Below are 22,978 nucleotides of genomic sequence, written 5' to 3' on the forward strand. Positions count from 1 at the left end.
TTAAATAAAAAACAATTTCCATATAATGCAAAAAAGTTTTTAATCTGTGTAGACTGTTATAGTTATTAAAATGTGACTCAATTTCAACCACTTAATGCAGTCATCTTCAGGTAGAAATCAGTCATCTTGTAGTAACATATACCAATTAGGTTTGTAGTCAATATGAAAAGATGTAAACAACATGAAAATTTTTTTTATGGAAGCACATGGTAATCCCTGAGTTGATTTTGGGCTCCCTTGCTGGTTAATGCAATATTTGGTGTGCTTCTTTATTATGGAGCAAGTAGTAATTCAGATATAATTCCAGCGCTGATGGTAAATAAAAAGTGTGACAGATTCATGTTTTCTTACAATACATATACATGGATGTGATGATGCCAGTAGGTTCATGTTTAAGAGACTGGTATGAGGAAATTTATGTAGGTTCCTTCTAAGAAATCTTTGGGCAGTTTCTGAAGAAGCAGAATTGAAAAAGAATGTGTGTCATCTTAATAACAGTACAAAAATACAATATACTAGATAAGATTGTGTACTCTTTTTCTATCTTGTTCCTTTCTTCAGACATATAAAGCTGAAGAGTGGTTCCGTTATGCACAACTCAAATGTTCATTATTTCTTAAACATATAATGCTCTAACATATATTGCCTGAAGAGAGAAAACATATATTGTCTGTCATTGCACAAATGGCAATTCATATAGAAAATCTGAATCTCACACCATACAGAAAGACAACCAGACAGACTAACAATAACATTATATCAAGCATTTATTACACTCAAACTACATTTATCATATTTAGAAATAATTGAACAAACAGGTGAAATGGTTAATTGGGATATTGGTTTATCCTTGCAATTAATAGTACTCACCTAGTACTTCAATAAAAACAGTTGCTGGCTCTCCTTCTCCTCCTTCATTGTAGGCAAGGCATGTGAAATTTGATTCTGTTTCTAATGATACAGGGTCAATTGTCCAGTTAGCTGATGTTACTGCTGATATGTTATGAGATCCTCTGATCCAGCGGAATTTGGTTGTTTCTGGTCTTCCTGGATCCTCCACACTGCACGTTAACGTCACTGTGCCTTTCTTCACAACTCGACTAGGCTCATACACCAATGTTGCAGGTCCAGGAGGATCTGTTATGAAAACATGAGATTCTTAATATTTTTCTTCAAAAAGCATTAATATGTGATTTCTGTAGACAACATGTTCAGAATGGTCACTGATAACGTAACCATAATTCTCAAAGTCAGGCATTTCTAAAATCCTGAATACTACACTTTTTACAAGCAATAATTTGTATTTTCTCTGTTTCACAAGTTGATTTATTGAGTCACATGAAATGTATACATTAAGTCTACTTTGTGTTTTGACACCAATGGCTTTACAGGTGTAGTGTGTGCAATCTGTACTGCCCCAAAACAGTCCACGAAGACCCCTTAAGTTAATGTAAAAGTGTTCAGTATAATTTTGTGGTTAGCTCTGTGGAATACATTTTCATTTTAGAATGATATTCTGAATATTGTTACTCTGTGGTCATATCTGAAATGCTTGTGTTCTAGAAGACAAATGAGTATAAATATAAAACAGTTGCTCACTTCTCTAAAAATAAAAGCACATACAACATTTTTTGTTGATATATTCTTATTTTCCCACTCAATCTGTGAACAATCTATCTATCAATTTACATACCTATCTATCCATACTCTACAAACTGTCCACTTGTATGTTTTATTCCATAAAGTTTTTGTGCAATTTATAATATAATTACAGCTCATTCTTATAAATTATTTATTATTTCTGGTACTGAACATTTAATCAAAATAATTGTAAAGATTAACAATTGTTATATATTGCATCACTATCTAGAACAGAAAATTGTTAAACCAGTATATGGTACTAAAAATTATCAAACATTAATTTTTTGTATTTTCAACAATTACGTATAAAGGTTTCCATGTAGCTGACTACAGTACCAACACAATTCAAAACAGAACTGCACCTCTCTGTTGCCAGTACATGGATTCTCAACCCTTTTGATTATGGGTCATTACTCATTACACGCCAAATGGTCTATTGATTCCAGCAAGACCTCAAGGATTTTGATGAAATTTCATGTGAAGTACTCACACAGCCATTTGTTTGAATCTGTAGTATTGCTATCTACCATATACCCCTGAGTTTTCAGCAACTTTGGGACATAATATCTCTGGCGATATTTTCTTGAAACAAACAAACTAAGGCATCTTTGGAAACTTTTTGCACTCTTTTATGTGAAATAAGAAAACAAGATTTCATGTGCAGTTTTCATACAGATAATTTGAAGCATAGACAGGTGAAAGAACAGCTGCTTGAAGAAAAAGAGAGCTCTTTATACCGCCAAAGGAAGTATGTGATAAATCTGTAACTTCGCATGTAAAACTTACCAGCATAAGGTATTATATCAATGATACTAACCCATTTTTGAAAATATAATACAACTGGATAGGTATTGGGTGCATAAGTTCGTAGCATAACAGAGACTTTAGTCATAAATCATATATTCTCCTTCATTATTTGCAACAGTCTGTCAATGATGGGTAACTTTTGGATGCCGCAACTGTAGAAATCACATGGTTTTGAGGCGCGAAGGAAAGGAAGTTCCTCGAAGGCTGTTCGATAGGTAAAAGTAAAGGTACAAATCGAGGGTGCAAGATCAGATGAATAAGGTGGATGTAGAATGACTTCCCAACCCAACTCCGGTATAGTTTTTTTTTTTTGGTCAGTCTTAGCAGAATGCGGATGGGCATTATAATGGAGTAGCATCACTTCACGCAGTCTTCTTGGTTATTGTTCTTGGATTGCACCTGCAAGAAGTTTCAATTGTTGACAACAAACGTCAGGAGTGATGGTTCCACACGGGGGAAAAATTTATAGTACACCAAACCACTGTCCTTTCTCACCACATGCGCAACATTATCTTTTTCGGATGCATTTACGTCTTTGTACAGGCAGTTGCTACTTTATTTGGGCTCAATCATTCCTTTCTTTTCCTTATGCTAGCATAAAGACACCATTTCTCATCACCAGTAATGATACAGGATAGGAATGGTTGATGATGTTCACAAACCAACTGATGATGGGCAAGCATAGATGCACATCCGCTGATATTGTGATTTTAGCTTAGGACATGCGGAACCGTTACACCCAGTTTTTGAAGTTTCCTCATTGGATGCAAATGTTGCATGATGTTGGAATGATCACAGTTCCATCACAATTGCCAGTTGTCGAGTACCATACACTAACATGGAACGATGTGGATTAATTGATTTAAATGATTTCCATCAAACCGCGAAGGACTTTCTGACCGTGGAGAGTCACTAATGTTAAAACGAGAAAACTATTTGTTTGACATCCTCTGTCCTATGTTATTAACCCCATACATAGGACAAATGTTCCTGCCTGCTGTCACCCCTTAGCTGAACTCAGACAGAAGGATATGTCGGAAATGTTACGATTTCTCCACTTGGCACTCCATTTTCTAGCGTCCACAGGTCCACTCACATCCTCCAAATCACAAAATTACTATACATAAACACAGATAACAACATGAATTAACAAATAAAACTCGACAATCGATAAATAAAAGTGTTGAAACTGGAATGCCAACATGGAAAACAAAACCGCTACAACCTTATGTACCAATTAAATACAACCTTATAATTATATTGTTGGTACACGCACTAAAGCACATGCACTTCAGTATCCTTGCACAATTTTGCATGACTGAAAATCGATCAAGCCTCAAGCAGCTTGAACAATACAAATGTTTCACAAAGTTATCCTACAGAAGATCAAGGATGCTTGTACAAACCGATTGATCCTTCATGCTTGTGAAGCTTGCAGCTTCATATGTAGGCTGGGCGGATACTGTGACGAAGCTCAGCATGGTAAGGCTCCATTATAGGATCTCTACAGCATGGGACAGGCAGGTTGGCTGGCGCCATTGGCCAGAGGCACCAGAAGAATCGAAACATGCTGGTAGTGACGGTACTGTTCCCTTCTTGGTGCAATAAATGACAAACACGAGACCACAATTAAACATGCTATGATTGCATCTTTTTGTTATAGCTGAAACAACTATTTTCAACAATTAGCGATGAAAATGTATTGGCAAACAGCTTGCTAGGTACTAGGCCCAGATCTATGAGGAGGCGGCATACTGGGGTATCCAGGGGGCGCCAAATTCATTTTCTTAAAGAAGAAAATCTTGTTTCACAAAGTGCCTTGTATCCAGCGCATGTTGGTCCATTGTTTATTCATATGGTTTTGAAACGCATGTCAGTTACCTTTTGAATATTTTGAGCCCATTAGAAGCTGATTTCTAAACGAATCTGATTTTTTAATACGTGCGCGGTGTACATGATGTCTCTGTCAGGGGAATTCCCGTCGCATCTAGAAATAAAAATCTTTCCGCAGAATAAAAGGGGACGGAGCTAGACGAGCTGAGCCGAATGAACCCGAACGGGTGAATAAATGGCTCTGAGCACTATGGAACTGAACATCTCAGGTCATCAGTCCCCTAGAACTTAGAACTACTTAAACCTAACTAAGGACATCACACACATCCATGCCCGAGGCAGGATTCGAACCTGCGACTTTAGCAGTCGCGCGGTTCCGGACTGAAGACTGAAGCGCCTAGAGCCGCTCGGCGACCGCGGCCGGCTCCCAAGAAGGGATTGTAAGGAAAACTTAGGGATAAAAATGCGGCGTTTATGCCGTGTGGAAGATGTCAAGAAAATTACTGCTTCCTCTTTTCTTACGATTATATCTATCCAGCACATGTAACTTTAGAACACCATACTGTGCACAGTCACTGACTACACTGATCCTCTCGCGATGCGGTTGGCGACAAATTTACAGGCAAGCATGTGACGCAAACCCATACCCTGTAGTGGATTTTGGCCAGAAAGCCGTTTGTGTGAAACGTGTTTTAACGGAAGTCTACAAGTAAAGGTGAAAGAATGAGACTCACAGAAGACGACGAGCTCGCGGTCCGGCGAGGTGGGCCCCCAGCCGGCGTCGTTCATGCCCTCGCACGAGTAGTTGGCGTGGAAGCCACGGCCCACGTCCTCCAGCATGAGCCGGCTGGGGTCTACGTCGCAGAAGGTGGCTGCCGCGTCGTCTGTGCCGTTGCAGTCGGGCAGCTGCTTGAGAAGCTCGCCGTCCAGGTACCAGCGCACCGCGGTCAGCGTGGCCGGGTTGCCCGCCAGCACCTCGCACAGCAGTGTGATGTTCAGTCGCGACACCTCGCTCACCGGTGTCTCCGGCTCCATCGACAACCGCACTACGGGCTTGACTGTGGGCAGTGAGCGAACACGCGCGTAAGCTAGGGATCTACACTGAAGCGCCAAAGCATGCATATTCAAATACAGAGATATATGTAAACGGGCAGATTCTCCAGATGTGAACGCATGCTACTCGTTTTTGCGGAGTTAAATGGTTCAAATGACTCTGAGCACTATGGGACTTAACTTCTGAGGTCATTAGTCCCCTAGAACATAGAAACACCTAAACCTAACTAACCTAAGGACATCACACATATCCATGCCCGAGGCAGGATTCGAACCTGCGACCGTAGCGGTCGAACGGTTCCAGACTGTAGCGCCTAGAACCGCTCGGCCACCCGGCTGGCTTGTGGCGTTAAACACAAGATGTATAGCAATAACCCCGGAACTGTTGCTGAGCTGAAATCAGCGATTCAGGAGGTCATAGACAGCATCGATGTCCCGACACTTCAGCGGGTCATGCAGAATTTCGTTATTCGTCTGCGCCACATCATCGCCGCTGTTAGGCATATCGAACATGCCATAACCTAAACCGGAGCATCTGTAGTGACGTTTATATGTTGAATATAATGTGCACGCCGTAGTTTGTAACTAATTTTCATTTTTTATTCTAATAGGGTCCAATAATTGTAACCCTGTATGTTGAAGTCCTATTCATCCCCTACAAATCCTGTCAGTATGAATCAAATCGGTGAGGGGATGTTCGCACGCTCCCCTTGAGAGGCAGCCGGCCAGCCTGTCTTCTATTGTGATGTGCCGTATGAAGCTCTTAGTTTATCAGCATACCGTTGCGACTGCGACCCAGCTTAGTTTCTAGACTGTCTTGGCTTCACTACTGGTTTACGTTCAGTGCCCAGCTTTTGACAACTACTGCTCTGTTTGTGGTTTGCACCTAGGCACAGGATGTGGACAGAAAACATGGCACTGTTCACACCATTTATATATACTCTACCAGGCCTGGTAACATCACAAAGCACGAACGCCACCAGTACACTCTGATGATCATTGTACCTGTCACACAGAATTACAACTCTAATGATGTACACACTCGCTGATCGTGTGTATGTGTACGAAGTTACACTGACATGTGGCCATGTCTTCTGGATGCTTCACTTTCTTTGTCAGGCATATATTTATTGTTCACCTAATTCAATCTACACAAGATCTAGCCTCTTTATGTTATCAAATACATTTTAAGAGGTGTTTCCATTCATTCCTGTCCGCTGCTGTCTTCTGCCAGTTGAAGCCAACTTTACTGAGTTCCTTATCCCAGCGATCAGGTGGTCTCCCTGGTGGTCTTCGTTTTTCTCTGGGACTCCACTTTAAAACTTATTTTGTCCATCTTCCATCCTTTGTTCGTGCAATATGTCCTGCACACTGCTATTTTAGAGTCTTAACTCGCTCTATAATATCTTTTACTATTGTTATTGCTCGTATGTCTTCACTTTTCTGTCGATCTTTCTTAGTGAGACCTAACACTGATCTTTCCATAGCTCTCTGAGCAGTTCTAAATTTCCTTTTGAAAAATTCATTTAAAGTTCAAGTTTCACACCCGTACGTTAAAACCGATAGGACACACTGATCAAAAACTGTCTTCTTTAATTAGACTGGCATGTTAGATTTGAAAAGTGTTGCATTCCTTCCGTAAGCCCTCCAAGCCAGCTTAATTCGAAGAAAAATTTTAGGTTTCAAATCCCCTTTTGTGTCAATTAATTGCCCCAGATAAACGTATTCTGTGACATTATTTAGGATGTTGCCGTTCAGTGTTATTGTCCTGCAGCTGCCCACTTCTTATGTATAACCTTAGTTTTAGAGTGATTTATTTCAAATCCAACTTCCTGACAACGATCTGTTAAGTCTTTTATAGAGGACGGCATTTCCATCTTACTGTTAGCTAAGACCACTATATCGTCTGCAAATCTCAGGTTGGCGAGCCTTTTACCATTTATCCTTTGTTGTTCCAAATAATTTTGGACATAGCCATCTCGAGAACTGCTATAAATAACTTCAGGGACATAGGATCGCCCTGCTTAACACCTTTTCCAATGGGAAATTCGCACTTGTTTTTTCTTATGTTGATAGATGCTACAGACATGTCACAAACGCTGCACAATATGTTCATATATTTTGTTTCCACTCCTTGCTCGGCCAGTGCTTGTATGACTGCAGTTTGGCTGACAGAATCAAAGGCTTTTTCGAAGTCAATGAAGGCTCTGCATAGTGGCATTTCATACTCATTTGCTCGACTAATTACCTCACGCAGTGTGTTTATATGGTCTATTGTACTGAAACCACTGCGGAATCCAGCTTGTTCTATGGGCTGTGCAGTCTCTACTACCATTTTAATGCGTTTTATCAGGACTTTAGTGAACATTTCTGTGGTGTGCATACTGTAAGACCTTCCGTGCACACACCATCAGATTATTTGATTTGTCGCTCTAACGTAGTAGCGAGTGTCAGCAATATGTCTCGTGGACTTATCGTGGCGTGTTTATCTTCTGCCGTTAAGTCAGACGATGGAAATGCCACTTGCACGCTTAGAGTAGCAGATTGACGGTGACCAACTTTAAATAGAACTTGATTAATTTTCACACACATTTATTAAAATAATAACAAGCATAAAATTATTTAACTTGGTTCTGGATGCTATTTACAATTGACAGTCTGAAGTTCCTTTGGTATTGGTACGTTAATCTTATTCTCACATGTATCTCTGATACTTGACAAAAGTGTCTATACATTTATCTTCATGGCTATGTACAGGAATATGGTAATCTTATTAGGCGCAGACTGAAACTTGACTATAGACTGGTACAGACAAATGTAGAACTCGTACAGACTAATGCAGACTGGTACAGACTGACTAATTGGAGGTCTGTACACTCGTTATAATACCTCACGCGTTCATGTATCACTGCGCGAGTGTGATCCACAAGAAGAAAAGGTTCTACATTAGCAGCAATCTCATTGGCTGTGTTACATATTAATACGCGGATCTGTGGAAGCAGAATTTGGTCCGTCTCTATGGCAGCGCCATCTCGTAGTGCGGAGGCGGACGAGCGCTGCGCCTGCGCTGTTGTGCTTAGCGGGGCGCGCTCTAGTGGGAAAGTAGTGTACGCGCTGACTACGCGGAACTTTGTACACAACAGCTTCATATATAGCAGAAAGTAAGTTAATGGGGCGGTAGTTCTTCAGATCGAGAATACTTCCCTTCTTATGTAGTGAGATTACGTTTGCTTTGTTCAAGCAGGTTGGGATGCTGCCGTTCTGTATACACGAAGTAAAGACTTTAGCCCGATGTTTCTCTGTTTCCTCCCCTGTAAGCTTGAGTATGTCAATTGTCAGACCAAATCATAGCAATTGACGGTGATAATGGGCGCATAACGGAAAAGGTAGAAATTTTAAAGCATATAAAGAATTTCTGTAGTAAATTATATGATAGAACACATGACCCATCTGGAAATATCGACTATAGTGAAGTACCCCAGCCTGCGCTTGCATGCCCTATGGAACTCACAGTAGACGGAAACGTTGACACTGTTGGTGGAGTTCTCGGCGCCCACGTCGTTCTCCAGGCCGCACTCGTAGACGCCCTGGTCGAATCGCGTCGCGTTCTTGATGAGCAGCGTCGTCTGGTCGGTGGTGCCGCCCTCGTAGTGGTCGGCGTTCAGCACTACCAGTTGCTTGTCCCGGTACCTGCGCACAACACCAAGCCCCATTCTCATCATCAGGCACAGCACTACCAAGCAAATACAACGTTCACTGCCACAACTCTACAGTATGTTCTTCCTAAAACTTGTCGACTGGTTACTGACAGTAAATATCTATGACATTTTTAAGGAACGAAGGAAGATTGGGTTTAACGTTCAAAATGGTTCAAATGGTTCTGAGCACTATGGGACTTAACTGCTGTGGTCATCAGTCCCCTAGAACTTAGAACTACTTAAAACTAACTAACCTAAGGACATCACACAAATCCATGCCCGAGGCAGGATTCGAACCTGCGACCGTACGCGGTTCCGGACTGTAGCGCCTAGAACCGCACGGCCACTCCGGCCGGCGGGTTTAACATACCGTCTACGTCGAGGTCATTAGAGACGGAGCACAACTCGGACTATGTCAAGGATGGGGAAGGAAATTGGTCGTGCCCTTTCAAAGGAACCATCCCGGCATTTACCTGGGGCGATTTAGGAGAATCAGGGAAACACTAAATCTGGACGTCCAGACGCGGGTTTGAACCTTCGTCATACCGATGCCAGTCCAGTGTGTGAATCGCTGCGCCACTTCGCTCGGTATATGTTACTTTCAGTCACCAAAAAAGAAACACTTCTCTTTACTGACTATTAACAAAGGCGCATGGACGAAGGCTACTCTGACGACTTACACACATCAAAAAAGTTTTGCATCATCTCGGTTCCGAGATCCCGGAACCTGTACAGAAAACTGGAATAGAGGTCAACATAAACATCATTTCCAACCTTTTTATTGCTCATGAAAACCACATATTGCATGTTGTACCATCATACAGCGAGACCTTCAGAGCTGGCGTTCCCGCCCTTTTCAATGTATCCCAGGCATGTTCCATAGTTTCATGTCTGGAGAACGTGTTGGCTATTCTAGTCGAGCGATGTCGTTATCTTGAAGGAAGTCATTCAAAAGATGTGCACGATGGGGGCGCGAATTGTCGTCCATGAAGACGAATGCCTCGCCAATATGCTGTCGATGTGGTTGCACTATCGGTCGGAGGATGGCATTCAAGAAGTATCGAACAGCAGTCACGGCGCCTTCCATGAACACCAGCGCCGTACATCGGCCCCACATAGTGCCACCCCAAAACAGCAGGGAACCTCCACCTTGCTGCACTCGCTGGACAGTATGTCTAAGGCGTTCAGCCTGACCAGGTTGCCTCCAAACACATCTCCGACGATTGTCTGGTTGAAGGCATATGCGACACTCATGGGTGAAGAGAAAGTGATGCCAATCCTGAGCGGTCCATTCGGCATGTTGTTGGGCCCATCTGTACCGCGCTGCATGGTGTCGTGGTTGCAAAGATGGACGTCGCCATGGACGCATCATGCAGCCTATTGCGCACAGTTTGAGTCGTAACACGACGTCCAGTGGCTGCACGAAAAGCATTATTCAACATGGTGGCGTTGCTGTCAGAGCTCCTCCGAGCCGTAAACCGTAGGTAGCGGTCATCCACTGCAGTAGTAGCCTTTCGGCGGCCTGAGCGAGGCTTGTCATCGACAGTTCCTGTCTTTCTGTATCTCCTACATGTCTGAACAACATCGCTTTGGTTCACTCCGAGACGCCTGGACACTTTCCTTGTTGAGAGCCCTTCCTGGCACAAAGTAACAATACGGACTCGATCGAACCGCGGTATTGACCGTCTAGACATTGTTGAACTACAGACAGCACGAGCCGTGTACCTTCTTCCTGGTGGAATGTCTGGAACTGATCGACTGTCGGACCCTCTCCGTCTAATAGGCGCTGCTTATGCATGGTTATTTACATATTTGGGCTGGTTTAGTGACACCTCTGAACAGTCAAAGGGAAAATCTTTTCTGTATTTGCCAACATTCAGAGTCCAAATTATACACACCGTACTGGTTCTAAACTAAGTACCTTGGTATAAGGAACCACTGCCAGCAAATGGAAACCAGCGGCCTTGCCGCAGTGGTAACACAGTTCCCATTCAGGTCACCGAAGTTGAGCACTGTCGGGCTTGGCTAGCATTTGGATGGGTCAACGTTCAGGTCTGCTGAGTGCTGTTGGATCTGTTGGCAAGCGGGGTACACTCAGCCCTCGTGAGGCCAATTGAGGAGGTACTTGATTGAGAAGTAGCAGCACCGGTCACCAAAACTGACATGTTCCTCTGTGTACGCCCCTTGTGACGCCGAAGGGCGGAGGATGACACGGCGTCCGGTCGGTGGTACCGTTGGGCCTTCATCGCATGTTCTGACGGCGTCTGCTTGTTTTTGCCAGGAAATGGATATGTTAGGCAGCCGAGGTATTTTGTAACAGTGTGCATGGGTACAGTCTTGGAAACTGCTCATCTTTCATAGCAAACCATTCCTTGCCTCATCGACATTGGTGGTGCTGTCTTGAGAAACAATAAGCAATCGCCTGCATAGTGTCTACAGTTGAGTATATCACTGTTTATAGTTCAGCACTGGTTATATTATTAAACGACTAAAATCGTCATCCGGTCACTGTTGCAGGTTGCCTATCTAACAGTTTTGACCGGTGCAAAAATATGACTTTCTGCATTTTATGCAATTATTAAGCGAATATAAAAGTTTAAAATAATCTACTCATTAAGAGGTATAAATTACGTTAAAGGTTTAACACAATAAGTCAAGTAGTGAAGTTAGAAACTGTGTAGATAACTTGAGGCAGCGCAACTTATGGCGCACAAATATCCAAACTCTATTCATCCAATACTTGAGAATGAGAGCACTTGGCAGCTTCTAACAAACTATATATATTACGTCAAACCTTTACGAAACTTCTGACTACCCCACAACTCACACCCTAAATGATGAATGGAAAAAAGTTTATGGCTTACTACATTTTCGCTTTTCATGCAGTAAAACTTAAGACTCTGGCATAAAGTTTTTATTTATTACTTCTTTACCACTAATTCTTTTCGGAATACATTTACACAAAGTATCCACATACCACATGGAATTTACCATCAAATATATATAATTGTACGACACATAGTTCAGGATGTTACGTCATAAACATTGAGAAGTGTTAGAAAACTAGCTTTTGCTTAAAACGGAGCGCAAATTACCCAGAATATACTCAGCCAGTGTTTTATAATGAGAGCACTTACCGAATTACAACAAACTTTAAACATAATTTCAAACTTTTTCTAAGCTTTTTCATTTTTGGTTTTCACTATTTCAGTAGCCTATGGGCGAACGAATACTCAGAAACTAACAAAACCAACACACTTAAAGTTTTGCGATTTCAACCATAATGGCATTACATGCTTAACGCCAAATATTTAACAGATTAGCGCATTTGCAAAGTAATCAGGTATATGAAGCTGTTTTACGTATGAGTGTCAAATTCTTTAAAGGAGGGGGCGATGTAGGTTGTTACTGGTAGCACGTAAAGCATTATTCGTTACAGGAACATGTGGACGTACATTTAATATATGGTGCAGCATGCCACAGTCCCTGGAAAGTCGAACTGATGTACATATCTACTGCAACCTGTTTACTGTACCCAAACCCTGATTTGCGTCTATTTCTTGCTTACCCCAGCTCCCTCCGTCAAAATAACCATTCCTTTATGCCTCAGAATGTGTCCTATCAGCAGATCCCTTCTTTTAGTCAAGCTGTGTCAAAAATGTCCTTTCTTCCAAGTCCTGATGTAGCACCCAGTAATTACCAATTGTTCCTGCACGTGAAAAAAGGAGATACGAGTACATTCAGGTGCTCAGAGCCTCGATGACGTTAAAACTTCGTTCAGTAGGGGTTGGCAAATCAGGTGGCAGATTTTTATAAGAGTGGAAGTTGGATGTTCATTATTAAGTGCCTTAATACTGCTTAATTTATCACATATATTATTTCTCAAGTGAACATTCCTTTTCGTCAACACATACTGGTTGTATAAGGATGAATGATGAGGTATCGTTAGAAAGATTTTTTAACCAGCTTAGGACATTACATACCGATTTTGCGCTTAAACTTATTATTTTTGGGAAATTTTAACATAAAACAGACTTCTAGCTATCACAGGCAAAAGGACATCATGGACGCCCAGCTTCATACCTATATTTTACGAAGCTAAATTATTATTCACGAATAAGAGGCTCCCTTCTCATATTGTCTTGCCACAAATACCATTTAATTTGTTTTAAAGTACTTAGTAACTGCATAATTTGTATACAGCATTGTCATATATAATAACCGTGACCACAGCAGTAGTTCATTATCTCTGCCCGTCGTACAAGTTGACTTTTCTAAACGAATGTTCTTTCCGAAACGACAAACATTTTTGTTATTGTCACCTCCCTTGAATATGCCGGGATGGTTCCTTTGAAAGGGCACGGCCGACTTCCTTCCCTAATCTGATGAGACCGATGATCTCACTGTTTGGTCTCCTCCCCAAACAACCCAACCCAAGAACCCAATCCTTGTCCCAAGAACTACACGTATTTCAAAGACTATCACTATGTAAAACTATGAAAGTGCGAAAGTTTCACATGGGTTCCTTGGTGCTGAAAAATAAGGTTCCCTCTAAAAACAAGAATTGTTTTGAAAATGCAGTTGTTTTTGTTTAATATAGAAACGGCACTTATAGAAAAAAAAGTACCTCTTATATTCGTGATTGTTTGTATGTGTGTGTGTGTGTGTGTGTGTGTGTGTGTGTGTGTGAGAGAGAGAGAGAGAGAGAGAGAGAGAGAGAGAGAGAGAGAGACTTGTGCGGAAGAAGTACATTTCACTAGTCAGCATGTCAGCAGCATCATTCAGCTGCGAATTGCTATCTAAGGTGTTTGTCCTTTCTGGACAATGGAACGTGCCGCTAGTCTAACCTGCAGCAGACTTTGCCGAGATGCCGACATTTCCTCTTTCGTTCTGCGCTTCCTCGTCGAGTCAGCACTGTGGGCGAAGGTTTATGGTCCTTTATTACTACGCGGACTAGATGGAAGTCGAATGTCCCATTTGAGCTGAAATGTCATGGCGTAAAAATCCCATTTTATGAGCACCGATCCTCTCGCTTCCAGCTATGTCACTTGCATGCTTATATAGTACCCTTTGACGGGGAAGAGGCATTTTGGCATGTGCACTTCCTGTAACGGTTCTGCACTGTTTAAGTTTGGTCTTTGACCTTTCCGGTTGCTCATGAAGGAATTTGTGGCAATTGGGAGGGGAGAAGGGGAAGTCAGCGCGTCGCTAATGCAATATTCCTGCAACGATCTTAACTACTAACTGCTGGATACTTTTCTACACATACTCTGAGTTTACAGTCATCTGGACCACACAAACGTTAGTGTTCAAACATCTATCCTCGTGGCATTCGCCTCAGTCGATTTACGGTAATCAGCGACAATCCAAATCATGGTAGCCTCATCGGCATTTGAACCCCGCGCCTCTCTATTGGGAGTGCAGTCTGCCACCTCGCTCGGTGCTGACACAAAAACAGTCGTAGAGCACTGGCCGCCAGAAAATCCCAAAAAGGAGATTGGGATGGCAGGACAAGGTGAAAGTTAAGAACAGAGACGCGGCAACAAGTAAAATAATATATTACCCGCTACTGACCAGTTTGGGAATCCAGCGAGTGACTTCACTCTACGGTCAGCGTGGCTGTGTCATATTTTCAATGAAACACTGTAATATGGGAGAACGTTGTACCTAGGAGCACATGTATTTCCTGGCTGCTGCTTTAGTCTCGTGACTGATGTTAGCACGACACGAAGGAATGTGCGTTAGAGGCCATAACCAGTTTCTAGCATTTTGTACTGTTTCTGTTGTTGAGAGTCATGAGACAGTGTTTAGTATAGCATCTGTAAAAGTTTTCAGACCTACTCATTTACGTAACGTATAATATATTAAAGCTATCTGGAATAAATCGTTGCATCTTCAGTTATAGAATTTTACGATGAGCAAAATTCTAAATATTTTTTAAAATAGCTAACAAAACGTGTGGACGGTTAAGCTATATTACGTGCATCATCTTGTACCTTGAAACAGACGGAGGTATTCTACAATGGAATATGTTATACGCATATGCGAATTAAATAAGTTTCCTTAATGTTTTAACAATTTGAAAATTGTGTTAGTTTTCAATAGCTTCTATTTCAAAAATTATTTACCCTGCAAATGGTTTTTGATAATAATTCTTCTCAACTACTCGTAGATTTTACTTACTGATTATTGATGGGTAGTAGAATAATAATGTAACAGATAGACTATTAAATACGCTACTGGCAAAATTTTCTGGATTTCAACACTTTTAAATTTCCACAGAATATTTGTTCCTAGGAACATGACCATGTTGTACGATGGAACATTTTTTTCATATTTGGGAAAAAGCTTTATTTTTCCGGAGTATTTTTTTTTTAAATTTCTGACAAAGACTTCAGCACACAAAAAGTGAATGCCATTACATAAAAATGAGATAAGGAAATATATCAAACTTCTATTACGGAGCTGGCTAGAGGCAAAAGCCTGAAAAATGTTCCAAGGCACGACATAATCTCCTACTCAATAAAGCTATGCAAATTTTCAGCCAGATGATGATACGAATTCAAAATGGTGCTAAGATTGGTAACTTGCTTCATATCTTCAGAAATGTAAAATTCTGCACTTCAAACAACACAAAAACTTGGTATCATCTGACTACAATATCAATGAGTTACGATTGGAACCTTTGAATTAATACAAAGTACCTGCGTGCAATAATTTGTAGGGATATGAAATGGGATGGTCACACAGGCTCTATCTTAAGTACAGTAAAGCCAATTGCAGACATCGGATCACTCGGTGGATACTGTGAAAATACAGTCAATCTGCAAAGGAGAATGTTTAAAAATCACTTGTGCGTCATCACTAGAAGTTTAGCTCAACTCTATGGGACGCATACCAAACAAGGCTAAGAAAGGTTACTGAACGTACAAAGAGGACAGCACAAATGGATAGGTCGGCTGAAGAAAGTGCTAACCCACGAATGTGCATTTTGAGTTATTGCTTGTTATAAATGAAAAGCACAATATTGTATACGTTGCACAGGATTAATTTATTCAGGTTAACCAGTTTTCGGTTTACAAGGCCACTATCAGAATTTTCCTACCGTCATCAAAGGATAGTACGTGTAAACAGCATTGGGAAAGACTCATCTAGACTGAGGCACAAACACAAAGTATAGGCCATATTTGACAGTGCATTACTAATGAAATAATAAAGATAAAAAGATGAAATAATAGAGATAAAAAGCTTTTTTCAGTACTCTTGTCAAATACAATATTATTTTATTGGGGTAGTTAATTTAAATTATTGTGTAGCTAATATCCATCGAGTTTAGTGTTAAATGTTTCTTATCGTTTGCTCTCTTTATATTTATTTACTGATCAACTTTTTACCTTTTTAATTAGGCTACCAACGCACTGTCACAGATGACACTTGCTATGTGTGTTCTTGTCTCAGTCTACAGATGAGAAACATCTTTTCGAATGCTGTTTACAAATACTGTTAACATCTTTGTCGATGATAGACAGTTAAAGTCTGATGATGGCCTTGTAAGCGGAAAACCGGTAAACCAAATAAATTAGTCATGTAGATCATTTATTGTGCTTTTCATTTATAATTATGTTGTTCTACCAGGAAGCAACCAGAAGAATCAAAATCAATTAAGATGTTATATATCTGATTAATTTCAAAGACAAGAAAATAAAGTTACGAAGTTATACTGGTATCCCAACGCAACGACGTGTCTAAAGACTAAATTTGAACGTAAAATACAAATAATATACAAAAGGGCTCTTTCTAGTGCCACATGTCGTATCAGTAATTAGCAGCTTTTGGTGCATTCGAATATACAACAGATGACTTGATCAGACTAATCCTTATTAAAACTGAGAGTTACACTGAGTGATCAAAAGTGTCCCGACACACCCAAAAACTACGTTTTTCATATAAGGTGCATTGTGCTGTCACCTACTGACAGATACTCCATATCAGCGACCTCGGTAGTCATTAGACATCGCGAGAGAGCAGAATGGGGCGCTCCGCGGAACTCACGGACTTCGAACGTGGTCAGGTGATCGGGTGTCACTTGTCTCATACGTCTATACGCGAGATTTCCACACTCCTAAACATCCCTAGGTCCACTGTTTCCGATGTGATAGTGAAGTGGAAACCTGAAGGGACACGTACAGCACAAAAGCGTACTGGCCGACCTCGTCTGTTGACTGACAGAGAGCGCCGATAGTTGAAAAAGGTCGTAATATGTAAGAGGCAGACATCTATCCAGACCATCACACAGGAATTCCAAACTGCATCAGGATCCACTGCAAGTACTTTGACAGTTACGCGGGAGGTGAGAAAACTTGGTTTTCATGGTCGAACGGCTTCTCATAAGCCACAAATAACGCCGGTAAGCCGGCCGCTGTGGCCGAGCGGTTCTAGGCGCTACAGTCTGGAACCGAGCGACCGCTACGGTCGCAGGTTCTAATCCTGCCTCGGGCATGGATGTGTGTGATGTCCTTAGGTTAGTTAGGTTTAAGTAGTTCTAAGTTCTAGGGGACTGATGACCACAGCAGTTGAGTCCCATAGTGCTCAGAGCCATTTGAACCATTTTTTTTTTTTTTGCACAGAATACTGACCTGAATCCTATAGAACACCTTTGGGATGTTTTGGAACGCCGCCTTCGTGCCAGGCCTCACCGACCGACATCGATACCTCTCCTAGGAGTAGCACTCCGTGAAGAATGGGCTGCCATTCCCCACGAAACCTTCCAGCACCTGACTGAACGTATGCCTGCGAGAGTGGAAGCTGTCATCAAGGCTAACGGTCTGCTAACACCACATTGAATTCCAACATTTCCGATGGAGGGCGCCACGAACTTGTTAGTCATTTTCAGCCAGGGGTTCAGATACTTTTGATCACATGGTGTAGCACTTTCTTCCGCCGCCCCTTCAAATAGTCGTATGTTTGCTTGACACACGGGAGTGTAACTGGAATGCTGAAGAACATAAGCTGGTGCACGAATGTAAATAGACAACTACTTCGCGAAAGCTTACAAAAGTTCAAGAACCAGTATTATGTATGGAAGCTGGAATATACAGTTCCCAGCATATCGCACCCATACTGACCTACCTAATACGCGGTACAATGTGAAATACCCTCTGCTCCGCCATGTACTTCACAATGCTGTGCTGGTGATGCTTAAATATTTAAGGAGACCAAACATGGAAGGTCACCATTCTCCTATTCACCCCTAAAACAGGAGCAGTGTACCCCTGTCTGTCTGTGTATAGACTAAATTATTTGTGCAGTTGTGAGAAAATGTAGGAAATTTTTGCGTAGCGTGTACCTGGGCCGTAACATGTATACCAGCCTGATATTCACCAGTGGAATGTGGGAAACCACCTAAAACCCACATTCAGGCTGGCCAGCTCGCCAAACCCTTGTCGGCGTACCTCCCCGTCCCGGAAGTGGTAGCGTTACCACGCGCGGCTATCCGGGCTGACACAGCACGGTCTTTTGCAGCGTATAGATGTAGATGTAGATATTCCTGCGAAAACGTACACTGGATGAGGAATGTCAGCTGCCGAGTGTTGCCAACGCTGACAGCTCCGCTCCTTTCGCCGCGTCCCCTGCTGAAAGCGTCACAGACCAGAAGGTGGGAACGATCTCTTCCGCCTACAACTTCCAACACTTTTCCGAACCCGCTGAATATTCATGCGGCACATCAGATATGCAAGTTTGATTGCATATGCAGTAGGCAGTACCGAAAATATATTAATTCGCGTCTTGGCGCCGCCTGCCTTTGGCATTTGCAGTTCTCGGCAGAAGTTGGATCCTTTCTCTTCAGCTCTGTGCCTCGGTATGGTCCGTTACGCCCGTGTGCCGGATACCAGCCGCTGAAAAATTTACAGCTGGCGACGGAAATTCATTTCCATCATTGGCTGCGGGCTAAGCAACTTATTCTTCCCCCACCTGGAATAACTGTCCCACTTCGCCGGACAAAATTATACGGCAGCGCCGTCTGATTTGTCGCGCAACGGATCAGCAGCTCGGTTGCCCACTGCTTTGCATTTCTGGGATTTACACCAGGGAGAAGCCATCTGCACTGGCAGTGCATGACTGTGCTCTCGGCGCCCACACGTGGCAGTGGACCCTAAAGTAACATTTTGCCACCCACATATTCTAAGAAATTTTGGCCTTATATAGAATCAGTAAGTGGATCGAAATAATCTATTTAGTCTCTCAGCGACCACAAACAGCAGTGCCACACTTAAAAGATTATCAATTAATGATGCAGACTTCGTAAATGTATGACATAAATTTGAAAAGATGTCAGTACTAAAAACGTATGTCCACGCCTCAGGTTTATGTTGATAGCTGCTTTATATCTACTTCAGAATAACTTGAGATTATCTTGCTTCGATTCAGAATCTCTTTAACCACATGGAAAACAGAATACGATAGTGAATCCATAGCTTAAAGAAGGTGGCCATTTCTTACGTCACTTTAAATTTCTATTCCAGCATCCTACGTGAACGACGCTGATAAAGGAAACATTCAGTTTTGTCTTTTAAATTACTCTTTCTTTAAATTGCTTATAATATTTTACTATCAGTAACAATTAACTATAATGTTTACGGGGTCTTTCACAATTCATGTTACACACTTCTACAGATTAAAGAGGGGACTTAGTAGATCAAGTTTTATATAGGAACCCATGTCCGGAAAAGTCGTCCAACGAAGCTAAAGAGCATCAACGTTAGAGGCGCCAGCGCTTGTAAATTTATGTATATACAGGGTGATTCCGTGATGATGTTAAAGACTTTCTAGGATGATGGAGAAGGATAAATTATCAGTCTGAGACAAAAGTCCCTGTACCGGAAACGAACGAGTCGAAAGGTATCAGCGAAAACAGTTCTGATACCTTTGACAGTCGAGTACATGTACTGGTACTGTTGTTGCTAGTATTGTAACGTAGACAACTTTCATATGTGGTAGTATGGACTAAAGAAAGAAAAAATGTGTGACAAACATGTGCTCTAAAATTTATACCTTAAGAGCAATGAGTTCTTGTTCAATAGAGGAGATGTGTTTCACAGTAGCAAAGATGAACAAGTGCTCACAGCTCCTCAGATATGCATTTTAGAACACAAGTTTACTGCATACTTTTTCTTTTTTTAACCTCTGAAAGTTGCCTACCCCACAGTGTTAGCAACAACAGCCCAGTACATGTATTCCACTGTCGGAGGTATCAGATCGGTTTTGCTTATAACGGTCGAGTTGTTCATTTCCTGTACAGAGACCGACACCTCAAATTGGTACATTTATCCTTCATCCTAGAAAGTTTGTAACATCATCACGGTATATACATACATTTAAAGGCGCCGGCGCCTGTAACTTTGACGCTCTGTAGCGTCTTTGGATGACGTTTCTGGACATGGGTTCCTATGTAAAACTTGATCCACAAAGTCCCCTATACAACCTCTAGAACGGCGTAACATGAATTGTGAAACACCCTGTATATGCGGACCGAAACGATGAATGAAAATTTGTACCAAGGCCGGGATTCGAATTCTTGCTACAAATTTTAATTCGTCGCTTCAGTCTGGATATATACGTCATAGATGTAGGACATTTGAAAAAGTCTCTGCGACTATATGGTTTGATTTAACTATAGTCTTGTGAGTAAAGCTTTCACACTGCAGACAAGAAGATGGAATACCTGTTGTACAGATATTGCATGGTTATACACACAAGTTTTGCAACACCTCGGTTCCGAGAGTTCCGGAAACTGTACAGAAAATTGGAATAGAGACCAACATAAATATCATTTCCGCTCTTTTTATTACTCATGAAAACCACACATTGCATGTTGTACCACCATACAGCGAGACCTTCAGAGCTGATGGTCCAGATTACTGTGCACACCGGTACCTCTAATACCCAGTAGCACGTCCTCTTGCATGGAAGCATGCCTGTAATCGACGTGGCATACTATCCTCAAGTTCATCAAGGCACTGTTGCTCCAGATTGTCCCACTCCTCAACGGCGAATCGGCGTAGCTCCCTCAGAGTGGTTGGTGGGTCACGTCGTCCATAAACAGCCCTTTTCAATCTATCCAGGCATGTTCGATAGGGTTAATGTTTGGAGAACATGCTGGTCACTTTAGTCGAGCGATGTCGTTATCCTGACGGAAGTCATTCACAAGATGTGCACGATGGGGGCGCGAATTATCGTCCATGAAGACGAAAGCCTCGCCAATATGCTGCCGATATGGTTGCACTATCTTTCGGAGGATGGAACTCACGTATCGTACAGCCGTTACGGCGCCTTCCATGAACACCAGCGGCGTACGTTGGCCCCAAATAATGCCAACCCAAAACAGCAGGGAACCTCCACCTTGCTGCACTCGCTGGACAGTGTGTCAAAGCGTTCAGCCTGGCCGGGTTGTCTCAAACGTGTCTCCGACGATTGTCTGAAGGCATTTGCGACACTCGTCGGTGAAGAGAAGCTGATGCCAATCTTGAGCGGTCCATTCGGCATGTTGATGGGCCCATCTGTACTGCGCTGCATGGTATCGTGGTTGGAAAGCTGGACCTCGCCATGGACGTCGGGAGTGAGGTTGCGCATCATGCAGCCTATTGCGCACAGTTTAAGTCGTAACACGACGTCCTGTGGCTTCACGAAAAGCATTATTCAACATGGTCGCGTTGCTGTCAGCGTTCTTCCGAGCCATAATCCGCACGTAGCGGTCATCCACTGCATTAGTAGCCCTTCGGCGGCCTGAGCGAGGCATGTCATCGACGGTTCCTGCCTGTCTGTATCTCCTCCATGTCCGAACAACATCGCTTTGGTTCACTCGGAGACGCCTAAACACTTTCCTTGTTTAGAGCCCTTCCTGGCACAAGGTAACAAAGCGGACGCTATCGAACCTCGGTATTGACCGTCTAGGCATGGCTGAACTACAGACAACACGAGCCGTGTACCTCCTTCCTGGTGGAATGACTGGAACTGTTCGGCTATCGAACCCCCTCCGTCTAATAGGCGCTGCTCATGCATAGTGTTTACATCTTTGGGTGGGTTTAGTGACATCTCTGAGCAGTCAAAGGGACTATGTCTGTGGTACAATATCCACAGTCAATGTGTATCTTCAGGAGTTGGGGGGCCGGGGTGATGCAAAACTTTATTTGATGTGTGTAATTTAAAGTGGAGCTACTCACAGAGATCCAGTATGGGCTGTAATTATTGTATGGGAGCGAAACTTGATAGATATGGCAATGCGTTAATGTGGAACCGATTCCCGCTGAAAAAAAAATAGTTCCAATTTGTAATTACTGCCGTTTACATAATACAGCTTCACTAACAGCGCACGATCTCTCTTTCTCGCATTGTTCACTGGCGTCACGGCTTGTCAAATGGCAGGGTGGATGTCATACCGTTATACAAACAGTGTAAAGAGCCAAATTTGCATCTGGTGGCAAAATTTGGAACTAATTTTTTTTCCAGCGTAACTCGGTTCCGCATCAACTCATTAGAGTATCTACCACGTTTTGTTGTCATACGATAGCTACACCCCATAATCCCATAATAGATGTCCGTGAGTAGCTGAGCTTTAATTATAACCACCGAGTATACTGGGCGAGCTGTAAACAGTGGCATTCTGAACACGGTGTGCTGCAGATGAGATGCGTAAACGATCGGCCAGTGGTCGAAGAAGCATTATCTGTGGGTGATGGCGTCAGCAGCTCCAGTAGCAAGTGCACCCTCGCTACAGTAAATAAGTATTACCCTCGTTTACCTAGAGCGGCTGCTGGACTTTACATACTTGATTATAGCTTTGTCAGGAAAGAGGAAAGCGCCCGAATAAGCACATTGAGGTTTACGTCATTAAGGCGGGCGGCTGTTGTGGGGTGCGAGCAAAGAATGAATGCGCAATCTATTCTCTT

General features: G+C 42.4%; 1 protein-coding gene across 11 annotated transcripts in view; it reads right to left on the bottom strand.

Annotated features, from left to right (window-relative positions):
* The window catches only part of LOC126262390 (hemicentin-1), a 1,144,740-nt gene that overhangs the window by 212,279 nt on the left and 909,483 nt on the right, over positions 1 to 22,978 (bottom strand). For all 11 annotated transcript variants that reach the window (XR_007546725.1, XR_007546724.1, XR_007546726.1 and 8 more), the window contains exons 8-10: positions 8,846 to 9,024; positions 5,016 to 5,339; positions 871 to 1,137 (exon numbers count right to left, since the gene is read on the bottom strand). Coding sequence is in view for 5 of the 11 variants with exons in the window: in XM_049958994.1 (XP_049814951.1) it covers positions 871 to 1,137; positions 5,016 to 5,339; positions 8,846 to 9,024 (770 nt within the window). In the remaining 6 variants the exon portion in view is untranslated. The remainder of the gene's footprint in view (positions 1 to 870; positions 1,138 to 5,015; positions 5,340 to 8,845; positions 9,025 to 22,978) is intronic.

Source organism: Schistocerca nitens, chromosome 6 (genome assembly GCF_023898315.1).
Source record: "Schistocerca nitens isolate TAMUIC-IGC-003100 chromosome 6, iqSchNite1.1, whole genome shotgun sequence".
NCBI classification, from domain to species: Eukaryota; Metazoa; Arthropoda; class Insecta; order Orthoptera; family Acrididae; genus Schistocerca; species Schistocerca nitens.